This window comes from Colletotrichum siamense, assembly GCF_013390195.1.
Source record: "Colletotrichum siamense strain Cg363 chromosome Unknown KSG_Cg363_contig03, whole genome shotgun sequence".
Classification (NCBI taxonomy): domain Eukaryota; kingdom Fungi; phylum Ascomycota; class Sordariomycetes; order Glomerellales; family Glomerellaceae; genus Colletotrichum; species Colletotrichum siamense.
This window is the reverse complement of record NW_023501016.1, coordinates 215,422-227,008: the sequence shown is the minus strand read 5'-3', so window position 1 is coordinate 227,008 and position 11,587 is coordinate 215,422. Positions and strand designations below refer to the sequence as shown.

Below are 11,587 nucleotides of genomic sequence, written 5' to 3'. Positions count from 1 at the left end.
ATCCTATGCTTAATGCACCTTGTGTCTTAACGCCCCTATTAAAGAAGATCTTGTGTGGTTGTACTTGTTCAGAGGGTGTACAGGTTCGGAGATGTGCCCGAGCCGGCGAATCTTTCTAGAAGCTTTTTGTTGTCCCGTCTCAGAGTCCACTTCATCAGCATGCAGCCCAGTACGCTTGCGAGTGAGAACGCGACCATGAGTATCATAGCCTTGACATAACGTGGAGCATCCCCGGGCGAAAAGAAGTATGGGCTCCAAATATTGCCAAATTGACCAAAAATATTGATGATCGCGGTCGCGCAAGCTCTCTTCTCAGGTGTCTGGCTAACGGAGGACGCTGCCCAACCAAAAAGGATCGCGTTTCCTGAGAAGGCTCCCGATATGTAAAGGAATGATGCAAAGTATCGGGCCGGAACGTTCAGAGTAGCAGCGGAGATGATGAACCCGACAGCAGACATCATCATTGGAAGGCTGATGTGCCAACCGCGCTCGTTCCGAATGTCGCTCGAGTACGCTACAAGCAAAGAGAATATAGCACCAACTAAATACGGCGGAGCTGTGCAAAGAAGAGTGACTGTCCTGCTTCCGAGATTGAAGCCCTTGACGATGGTCGGGTAGAAGTTGTTGAATCCATACGCAGTGTGGTTGCAGCAGAGAATGAATGCCTAAGTAGAAGAGGGATGTCAGCAAGTCATAATCCGACAGTGATGATAAGAAACAAAGGTCGTTTTGAATGACTTACGAATACCCAAACTCGGTAGTCCTTGACTGCAGTTTGGAGCCCGTACCATAGCGAATTATTTGACTCTTGGTTTGAAACTTGATCCCTCGCCATTCTCTCAATCGCCACTTGTCGTTCTTCCTTCGTCAAAAGCCACGTTGCCGAGCCAGATTCTGACGCTGGGAAGTCTGGTAGAAGGAACATTGCCATAACTCCGAAACCGAAGCTTGCGACCCCTTCAATGATGAAAAGCCACCGCCAACCACTCACCCCATGAACCCCAGTCAGGCCTGAGTAGATACCAGCTGCGAGCAATCCTGAGAAGCTTGTAGCCAAGCTGATACCTGAATACAGGATCGCTGTGCGGAGAGCTAGTTCTTTCCTGGTGTACCAGCACGAGAGCAGGAAAAACGCACCAGGCCCAAAGGGTGCCTCGCTCACTCCGAGAAAGAACCGCACGGCAATAAGCCCGGAATAGCTATGAGTTGCGGCGGTTGAGGCTGATATGCAAGACCATGCGCACACCCAGAATGGGATATAGAGAGATGGTCGCACTCGGGTAAGGAGCATGTTGCTCGGCAGCTGCATGAGCATGTATCTAAATGACAGGTTAGTCACATTCTATGATGGGTGAATTTCATGGCTGTAACAAATATCTCGGCATTGAGATGGTAGATTGGCAGGACAGAGGGGCATGTTCTATCTTACCCGACGTTGAGAATGGAAACTGCTGTATTGAAGTTCTCGCCTTTGAGTCCTAAATCAGCCTCAAAAGTGTCAAGCTTTGCTTGGCTGCATTCGAGTCAGTGTTTGGTCACCCGATACGAGCGGTCTTCATGGGTAGCCTACGCGATGTTGTTTCTATCAAGATAGTTGAATAAATATAAGACCCAAATGATGGGCATGAGAGTGAGGTCGAGCTTGCGACGAAGACGTTTCTCTACAGCCAACCAGGCGTCGTCAATGACTGGAATCGCCATCTCGTGCTCGTCTGCCTTGGCAGTTTCCGCATCTGTAGTCGCAGACGCTTCGGCGTGTACGCGTTGTAGGACTCTAGTCTCGTCGACGTCTTTCGCCATCTTGGCAATGAGAGGGGTAGTCTCCCCCGGCGTTAGGTGAAGTTGGGGTTGCCGGGGCGCAGAGGAGTCAGAGTAGAGAGGGCGCATGGTTTTAACGTGTTCTTCCGGTTGCTGAAAACTTTATGCGGAGGTTGGAAAATCCTTTGCTTGGGGTGGTGTGTTAGCCGCCTTAGGCGGGGGTAATCCGGGGAGTGGTCGGCCGGGGAGTTTCTGGGGTGCAGCCGGTCGGAGTAAATGAGGGGTCTATTGGGGGAGACCCCTCTTCTAGTCTCGGTAGGGCCAGTCCGGTATCGCAATCGGGATCGCTTCCAACATGTCGAGATTTTGCTAGCCCGTGGTATTTTGGAGAACTTAAATGAGATTGCGTACTTTCTTAGAGTTGGAGAGGACGGGATGGTCTTGTTGACATTTGATAAAATAACTTCTCGTCGGGAAGAGCGACCACTGCGGCTCTGCCGGGCAATCGCGCAGCGTTAGGATCTACCATTCACGTGAAATTTGATGTGAATGGCGCAAAACCTACAGAATGACAGTCGCTTTGTGAGTGGGAGACTAACGGTCAGCAATTGCCGAATTAGCACGGCCATTAGTGGTAATGCTGTCGTACCGTCGATGCGACATCGGCTCATTGGTGCTATGCTGTCTCGTCATCTGTGACGAATAGTCAAAGTCAATTTACGAGCACGGATGTGTGGTATTATTCACAAATTGGACTGGACGGTGAAAAGTTGAGTTTTGATATATCATTAAAAAAAAAAAAGGAAATTGACACTCGATTTCGAAAAACATTTTAAAGATAGTACAGCACTTCCCCCTAATCGGAAGGTTAACACCGTCTGATATACCATACACCACACCACATTGTAGACCCAGGCTCTATGAAAGATCTGGGTTCTCTCCCCCGAGCCACTTGTAAATCACCTTAGAATCTTTACCCTGAAATTCCTCATGACTGGCAGCGTCTCTGTAAGCCTCGAGCATGGGCTTGCCCAGCACTGTTTTGGCTCCAACGTCTTCAGCGGTCTTGAAACCTAGTTCTAGGACTCCAAGACACAACTCAATTGAGAAGCCTCCCACATAACCGTGGCTAGCGGCGTTTGCTGGAGTCATTCCTGGAACTGGATTATTTATCTTGGAGTTGAAGTTCATTCCCGAGCTCGCGTTGATCACACGGTCCAACTTGCGTGCGTCGAGGCCGCCTCGTAGGCCGATATTGTAGGTCTCTGCTGTGGCCATTGCAGTAAGAGCTGACAGGTAGTTGTTGAGAAGCTTGATTTGAAGTCCAGAGCCCAGTTCCCCGCAGTGGAAGATACTGTCTTCACTTCCCATGAGTTTGCAAATTTCGAAGACTCGAGGGTAGAGTTCGTCGCTGCAGCCCACCATGAAGGACAGGAATCCTCTCTCAGCACCCATTGCACCACCCTGAATGTTTGTAGAAGATTAGAGGTATTGTAAAACAGGGATAAGACAGAAAGATTACATACCGAGCATGGGGCGTCGACGAACTTCCCCCACTCTCCGATATTGATGGCGTTTGCTACTTCCCTTGACGCCTTCGGGTCAATGGTGCTCAGCTCCAGAAACAACACCTCATGGCTCGGTCTTTTTCTGGCAGAAAGAAGACCGTGATCAGGGTGAAGGAATACGTCTTTGACGTGTGAAGCTTGAGGAACCGAGGTCATGATTACGTCCTGCCTGGTGGTCAGTTGCAGTCGATGTTAAAAAGCTGAAACCAGATCTTCGGAGGTCCTCACAGCAATTTCAGCGACTTCTCTAGGAGAAGAGACAGCTTTGACCCCGACACTATTGTGTTCTTGAACAAAACTGTCAACAGCTTGCTTGTTGACGTCGAAAACAACGAGTTGACTTGTTGGGGGTAGTTTAAGCCTGATGTTCTTGGCCATTCCATGACCCATTTGACCCAATCCTAACAAAGTAAGAAGTCTGAATGCGAAGAAACGCTACTAGGTCAGGCGCATTACCAATGAATCCATATGTGGTGGTAGCTGCGCTGGTCATGTTGTTGATTTGGAATGAATGACCCGCAAAATTGCGTAGTGTCACCGACTAAATTTTCTCGTAAATGTGTTGCCTCTTCCAGGTTTGGTGGTGACAGACAAATGTCGGTTCAAGTTGTGGACTTGGGTGGCTTCTGAATAGACTACAATATAGTTAAATGGAATTGCCTTTCGAAATATGAGAATGCACAAGTTGCTGCATGCATGCGATTCATTGACTTAAATCAGAAAACATCGCTACCTGTCGGAACTCCTTTTCCTTCGCGTGAGCAGGTAACTGAAGAAACTGGACTTGCCGAAATGTGACTCCTTGATCTGATGGTCAGCTGGCTCAAATACGGTAATGCCTGTGCTTTTTGGTAAAGCCTTACATTCAACAAGAATAACGTCATCTGTTGGAGAGAGTTGGAGACTTGAAGTGTCGGGGAAATATCGCCGTAGTCATTGCATGTGGAGGTGTTGGAGGTGGCACGGGGTTCGCAGGATTCTCCAACGCTCAAAGCAGTCATCTCGCTCAGAATATAGTTCCATTCCTTGCCTTGGGAAGTCTTAAGACTAGTATATGTACCTTAGTGATCTTTCCTTTCCAGATTTACAAACGCTGCTCAGCAGTCAGCACCCTCATATGAACGACACAAACATCGTTTCTTACAAAAGAAAAACCCATCATTACAGTTTACCGCTCCATTTCATCACCATGTCGTCCACTTCAAATCGCGCCGACGCCCAGAAAGCCCTCTATGAGGTGGGCATGCCCATCCGGCGAAGCGTTCTCAGCGACACATACGTCGACAACGCTCTCAAGAACGGAAGCACCGAGTTTGCAAAGGCCATGCAAGAGTTCACTACTGCGTTCTGTTGGGGAGCTGTGTGGGATCGTCCAGGTCTGGACCGCAAGCAAAGATCATTGATCAATCTCTCTATGCTTGCTGCCACTGGAAAGGTCCATGAGCTTGCTGTCCACACCCGTGGCGCCGTCAACAACGGCGTGTCCGCCACCGAGATTCGGGAGGTTCTGGTACAAGTCTGTATTTACATGGGCGTTCCTGCCGGCATGGAAGCGTTCAAGGCGTCGGAGAAGGTTCTGGTTGACATGGAGAATGAGGGTATTCAGATCAAGCAGTAGAGGGAGGGATGATGCCACGAAGAGGATGCTTCAAATGGATTCACATAGCAAAGCATAGCTCGTGTTCTATGTCATCCAATCATTAACTCTTGCCTGCATCGCCTTCATTCACATCAAAGTTGCATTTACGTCTTGAAACATACAGGTATTCATACTATCTACACATCGCATTCGTTATATTCTTCGAGTGATGATCCTATAGAACCGGAATACAGGCTTACTGACCAACCGCATTAGGGGTGAGTCCGTTGCTAGGTTCTCAAACTTTCACCAACGTTTAGTCAGTAGGGGTATTGGAAAGCGTGTCTGCGTAAATCTCAAGGATTCGCGCCATTTTGGGCATTATTTGCCAAACTGTGGTGTTCTCTGTCTTGAACAACTCTGCCCATCTCTTCAAGACAAGAACGTCTAGATGCGTAGACGATCCTTCTGCCTGAGAGCTTTCATTACTTGTACCAATAGTTTGCTCCAGCATTTGCTTTATCCTCCTTTCCTCATCAGAAAGATCCGAAGATTGTTGGTTAGCCTGTAACCACTTCGACAGCAACAAAGCGCATTCAAAGTAAGACAAGGCATGTTGGACGCTCCACACCCAGAAGCTAGTGCGCGCTATCATCTTGAAGCCCAGTTGTGTTGGAACTCTAAGAGCGAGGCAGGCTTGGATGGCTGCTCTTGTTGTGTCTGAACCCCGATTCGGGGCTTCGATTCCTGCGATGGAATTCGCTATTTTGTCTTCGGAACATGAAGCGGCAAAATTCCGTCGGATAGATGAATAATCAGAAACCAAACGGATATAGGCAACCCTGAGGAGGGCGGTGCAGTTGAATAGAATTGGTCCTTGGGGATGGTCAGGAGACAGCGATGCTTCAGGTTCGCTCTCCCACATGAGCTGCCACCTCTGAAGAGCTCGGCTGAAATAGCGTCGATTTTCAAGATAGATGACGTCCTGTGTGGGACATGATCGACGCAACAGAATGATCTTCTGTAGTAAGAACGAGATGAGGACATGGCAGCCAAACATGCCGATGTGAGACGGGACCGGTAGAGACTCGTCTACAAGTCTCTCGACAATGACTTGAGCTGACGGCCATGTCTGGTTTCCAGCACATCGCATAGCCTGAGCCCAATCAACCTCGGTTCTCGCGCACCACTGCTTCTCATGTGCAGGCATGCCATGCTGGGCTTCTAAAAGCAATGGTGATGGTATATCGTAGGCAATCGTCATCAGGTTCATGAGCGTAAAGATACAGAAGGTCACTCTAGTCATTGTGAGTCCGAGAACCTCCTTCATATTCGGTGGTTTATTTACCTCTTGAGAGACTCTCGCGCAAGCCAGGCTTCCCACGTGGTGGTCTCTGCGCCCTCGCCATATTCTGAGAGTGCCCATTCCTGACGTATAGCAAAAGCAAGACGCCCATGAAATTGCAACGCAGTTCTCAGGTCCTCTTTCGTGCCGCTCCACGCAGCAAATGCTGTGAGTAGCATCATCGTCTGTAGTGCGTGAATACCTTCATCTGTAAGACTGGTCATCTGGACAGCCATTTTGTATAGTCCAAAGGCAGTCGGTCGCTCGAGGCTATACAATGCTCCGTTTGCGCAGACTGCAAGGACCAGCATGACCGGAGAACGGCTCACCGACCACGTCGGCTCGTGAAGAAAAGGCTGATGACGATGAAAGCTCCCGAAGTAGCGGGCAATAAACCGGGAAAGTTCGTCTTTTGATGGCAAGACGTATTGCGGATCTATCTTGCTGGTCTCCGATTGCATGCGTCTCCAACATGATACCGTCACATGTAGATGATCTTTTGGCATGGAACGGTTGTTGATAGCGTCATGGAGAGTTGGCGAAACGGGTTGGGAGAGAACATGGTTTCTTGCTGCCTTGTCCCCAAAGTCGATGGGCGAGAAAGGGTTTGTTGTTTGCGTTGAGGCTGCATCCGGTAGGATTTCCAACGTGTCCAAGGGGCCAAAGGCAGTGGTATCAAGATTATTGAGCCAAATACCTGTGTCCTGAAGTAGATAGTCCTGCATAGACTGGTCAACTTGTCCAAAGGTGAATTCAGGCACCGTCGCGACCTCTTGCAAAGCGTCCACGGTGAAATTCGCATTGAGGACGTCGTGGTTCGCTTCTTCGTCACCAGCCGTTAACGAGCCTCGATTTTGCAATACATTCCAATTCTGCTGGAGTTCTACGTCCATGAGCTCTACATTCTGTATTAATCCTTTTGGCGCGAGACTCTGGGTTGTTTTGGTAACCTTGCGTGGAGGCTGCCCGCGGCGATGGGCCTTAAGCTCATGCCTACGGAGCAGGTCTCGTCTGGCAAAGGCATGCGGGCAAAGAGTGCATTTATATGGCTTCTCTTTCGTGTCTTGTATAGGTTTTTCGTATTAGTGTCTGATTCACTGCCAAACATGTAGTCATCGGGTTGCTCACGCGTGCGTTCATGCCTTACTAGATGCTCTGAGCGGTTGAATTCGCGAGAGCAATGTACGCAGCGGTGAACTGCCGGGTTTTGAGTGGTCATTCTTGGGCTGCCAAATGCTTTCCTGTTGATAAGATAACATCAAGCGTTGTTTCTGTATGAAGTGAGGTCAGCATAGTAAAGTGAAACGGAACGCCGAACTGTCGGCAAGGAAAGGAAAAGGAACAAGTTTCCCCGCAGCCCCCGCGTTTGCCCCGCTCCGCAGCATTAGGGCCTTCGGGAAAGGCTGAAGATCGCCGAAGTCAATGGTATTGCAACAGCAGGTTTCAATAATTATATCTCAGTGGCGGTGGTTGATTGCAAGTTGGCTAGGATTCTGCAGAGATCCCCATTTATTACGCATGCAGAACCTATCCAGGCATGGCGATCACTCCGTTCAACCGGCAGACGAAGGCTTAAAATTGAGTACTAGATTTTGAGGAGGAAACACAGATATGCATACTATATATCAACTAAGTCTGCAGCGTCCTGATGTGAGCTAAACATCGTGCTCCGTGCCGTCTCTTCGTTCAGGACTCTCAGCTTCATGACTTGTAATGAGAGAGTCTATGAGTCCATTAAGTCAGCAACGCCTGGCGAGCGGATCGGATTCGGGGTCTTACTCGATGAGATTTCCGTCCGGGTCCCGAACGTATACACTCTGAATAGGGCCTTGTGCTCCGGTCCTGGCGACAACCTTTTCGCCTTCGAGCACCTGGATGCCATCTGCTTGGAACCCCTTAATAAGTTCCTCGAGATTTGTGCCGTCTTGTACGAGGAAGCAGAGATCCGCTGTGCCGGGCAATGCCGTTTTCGCTTTGGGCTCGAACTCTTTGCCTTGCTGATGCAGATTGATCTTGTGCGGACCAAACTTGAGCGCTGTCCTCTGAACCGAGGGATCCAAGGGTGAGGTGAACGTCTCAGCCTTCATTCCTAGGTACGTACTGTACCAAGATACCGTCTTGGGAACGCTCGCGCAAGTGAGCACGAGATGGTCCAAGGTCTTGACGATGGCTCTAGCACCTGACATCCTGGCTCCTTTTTATGGATACTTGGGCTGAGCGCACAGTTTGGTGTTGAGAATGACGGAGGTTCTTGGCGAGGGTAGAATTGCAGGATGATTGCTATGCAGCCCTTGGAGTTTGTTGTGTGGTCAAGTTGGGACGATGGAGCAGGAGTAAACAATGGGATGAATTGGAGAGAAACAAATACGTCATTGCCGCTAAAGCTGACTCACCTGTGTGGTAGTTTGGTGACAGCTGCCGAACTCCCGAGATCTTCGGCTTCCAGAGCCGGCGCCGAAGTCGAACTCGCCGGAACTCCACATCCGACGCCCCGCACATATTCAAGTCCGCATGAAGACCTTCGCGAGAATACTTTGCCGCGAATCAAACAAGTTGGAGAAGCTCGAATTGCAACACTCTCCAAACCCTCAACCAACATTGTTCATTGAGTCGTTGGAGTTTGTGGACCTCCTACGCCTGCGCTGGTGATCAGAACCAAACCTGTGTTGGAGACTCGACCAATAAGATTGCCCCTATATCGAACCATCTCCACCTCTCCAATTCTCTCCAACACCCTCCACAAACCTCCAACGAGCTGCCCACGGCTTGGCTGTGCTGTGCCTTGATGCTCTGGGTATGATGAGAAACCAATACCACTGAGCTGGTATTCAGGTTAACTTGTAAGTAATCCAAAATCTGCGTCGTGTTACTATCTTCAGGAATTACTTCCTCCACGCAAAATGGCCGAAAGCAATAATTCGACGTCATTTGTGAAGCTTTCGTTGCTCCCCAGTGGATTCCTAACTCTTCCGGAGCATTTCTTCTGCGCAGACCAACATGACAAAACGGTCCGAAATCTTGTCCCGTCCATGTCATTTCTACTCCAGCATCCCGTGACTGGAACCCGTATTGTGTTCGATCTGGGCATGCGAAAGAATCTGGAGGACTACCCTCCCGACATTCAACCGCATCTCAAGACTAGGCAACCCATCCATACGGAACCCGATGTTTCTGATTCGCTGCGCACGGGTGGTTTGGGGCCCGACGATATTGACGCGGTCATTCTGAGCCATGTTCACTATGACCATGTGGGAAACCCTAAGGACTTTGCTCGGGCGAAGTTCATCGTCGGCCACGGGACTCGGCATCTTTTAGAACACGGTATGAAGTACCACTCGGCGGCGAAATTTGAGAAAGATCTGCTCCCAGGCGAGCGAACCATTGAACTGGGAACTCAAAAGAACAAAATGAACCCTATGCCCAGCTATGATACAGAGCTTGCGCTTTCAAACACCCTACCAACGCAAGGACTTGACGCCATCGTCCCGAATGTCGACCACGAGTGGCGGCCTGTCGGCCCCTTTCCCAATGCGATAGACTTATTTGGAGACGGACTGGTCTACATTGTCGACAGCCCTGGACACCTTATGGGACACTTGAACGTTCTGACGCGGGTGGCAGAAAAGGGATGGGTGTACCTTGCCGGCGACGCTTGTCACCACGCCCGGATACTCGATGGGTTGACAGACATGGCTTCATGGTCCGAGAATGGGATGACTGTCTGCATCCACGCCGACAAGGAAGTGGCAACGGACACTTTGCGCAGGATTCGAGAACTGAAGACGCGTGGATTTGAGGGGAGTGTGGTAGAGGTCGTTCTCGCGCATGATGCGAAGTGGTTCTGGGAGCATCAAGATGCGATATGGCCGCGAACTCTCACAGTCACATAATAGACTCCCTTGGTCTTTGCAGTGATTTGTAGTCTCGCAGGTGATGGGTCTTCAACGTCGTCATTTTCGGCGTTGACGCAAATGAATATCCCAACGATGTCGAGCAAATTCTCCCAGTCTTTTGACTGGCAAATTATGGTTGGAGTGGATTCGAACCCCAACGGTCATCTCTTTAGTTGAAGCATGAACAAGTTCATGAACAGATGGGCTTGTTTCCTCGGTCCGCTCTCTGTTGTTCACCAACCTGGCTTTCCTCTCTAGCTGCCGGCGGTGGCGACTGCAGCAGTGTATTGTTCTCATTGTCTTATGTGGACAGGGTGGTTGATGGCAGGCCGTAGGTGTTGAACGCTTATCTGGAATACCTTCGAGTTGCTCTTTTCGTGATGTCGAAGGAAGAATTCTGACTTGTCGTCGAGGTTGGGTGTAGGCTAGGACAGTCGCTAGCGTAATCAAAGACTTGTTTGTCAAGACATTTCGCATGTAAAAGGGGGTCCGTATCAGGTATGCGGTAGGGCGCGACTAGGCTGCAAGGCGCGTTCGACATCCGAAAAGGCAATCTTCCCCGAGCGTTCCGGAGACATTTGATGGGTATCGTTGATTCGTTCGGCGCGGGTGTTAGTCGCAGGCGCATGGCATGTCGGGTCGTGGCAGGGCGTGGAGGACGTGGAGTTGCAATGGACTCTTACACCGGGGTTCGTCCCGTCGTTATCAGGTCCATGACGTTAGACTGTGACGGAAAAGCAGAGCAGCTGAGTCAAGCCACGTAAATGTTTCGTATCTCTCTCGCGGGGGCACCAAGAAGTAGGTCGTCTGAGCCGCGATGGCGGTAGGCAGACAGGCGGCAGATATCACGTCAAAGTCGGGATCGGGATCGGTATGGGTCTCCGACGAACGCTAGTGTGTCGTCGGTCGACCATTCCGTCTCCCTGTCACTCGTGGCGTTGGACGGACGCGGAGGAGGACCGGGGAGTTTGGGGTGCTGTACCGGGCCGTGCCAAGGGTGCTGCTACACTAGAGCAGAGCATGCGGGGGATTGATTATCAAGATGCCGTTGAGAGGTATAGATGCGAATTGTGCATGCCTGTGTTGATAAGCTCTTAGGGGCCCTGGTCTAACATTGACTTTGCACGCGACAAAATGATTCTTCTCACGGAAACTTGGGTTTGTATCGTTCGCAGGCGTGGGACTACAGCTCATTTGTGAAAAGTGGACGGCTAATTGCGTGCTAATCATGCGATTCTTATCGAGAGCGCGGCTCAAAACTTGCACCCAGCGAACAGGGCGCGACGCGATTCACGTGGAGCAGGCATTCAATCAGTCAGTCGGTCGGTTTATCCTTCGGCGATTGCAGTTGTAGGAGTTCGGGCGCAACGGTGAAAGCTGAAGATGGGCCAATGAGAAGATGGATCGGTTTCCCCAGGGCCGAGAGGCAATTGGGTTTGAAGAA

The 11,587-nt window shown here is 50.2% G+C and overlaps 5 protein-coding genes across 5 annotated transcripts; 2 read left to right on the top strand and 3 right to left on the bottom strand.

The window, feature by feature from the left end:
• Positions 1-68: 68 nt before the first annotated feature.
• CGCS363_v004021 (putative transporter) lies at positions 69-1,800 on the bottom strand (the record flags this gene model as incomplete). The annotated part of the gene is made up of 4 exons (XM_036635870.1): positions 69-665; positions 743-1,319; positions 1,430-1,513; positions 1,571-1,800. 4 exons carry the CDS (start codon positions 1,798-1,800, stop codon positions 69-71), a joined length of 1,488 nt encoding a protein of 495 aa, XP_036498557.1.
• Positions 1,801-2,676: 876 nt separating this feature from the next.
• On the bottom strand, positions 2,677-3,183 carry CGCS363_v004020 (putative 3-hydroxyisobutyrate dehydrogenase; the record flags this gene model as incomplete). Its single annotated transcript, XM_036635869.1, has 1 exon — positions 2,677-3,183. One exon carries the CDS (start codon positions 3,181-3,183, stop codon positions 2,677-2,679), a length of 507 nt encoding a protein of 168 aa, XP_036498556.1.
• A 1,386-nt stretch (positions 3,184-4,569) lies between these two features.
• Positions 4,570-4,944, top strand: pcaC-0 (4-carboxymuconolactone decarboxylase; the record flags this gene model as incomplete). Its single annotated transcript, XM_036635868.1, has 1 exon — positions 4,570-4,944. The coding sequence occupies one exon, from the start codon at positions 4,570-4,572 to the stop codon at positions 4,942-4,944; it is 375 nt and encodes a 124-aa protein (XP_036497616.1).
• A 3,007-nt stretch (positions 4,945-7,951) lies between these two features.
• RDO1 (Glyoxalase domain-containing protein RDO1) lies at positions 7,952-8,436 on the bottom strand (the record flags this gene model as incomplete). The annotated part of the gene is made up of 2 exons (XM_036635867.1): positions 7,952-7,973; positions 8,030-8,436. 2 exons carry the CDS (start codon positions 8,434-8,436, stop codon positions 7,952-7,954), a joined length of 429 nt encoding a protein of 142 aa, XP_036497617.1.
• A 714-nt stretch (positions 8,437-9,150) lies between these two features.
• On the top strand, positions 9,151-10,140 carry mpaDE-2 (Cytochrome P450 monooxygenase mpaDE; the record flags this gene model as incomplete). Its single annotated transcript, XM_036635866.1, has 1 exon — positions 9,151-10,140. The coding sequence occupies one exon, from the start codon at positions 9,151-9,153 to the stop codon at positions 10,138-10,140; it is 990 nt and encodes a 329-aa protein (XP_036497620.1).
• Positions 10,141-11,587: the final 1,447 nt, after the last annotated feature.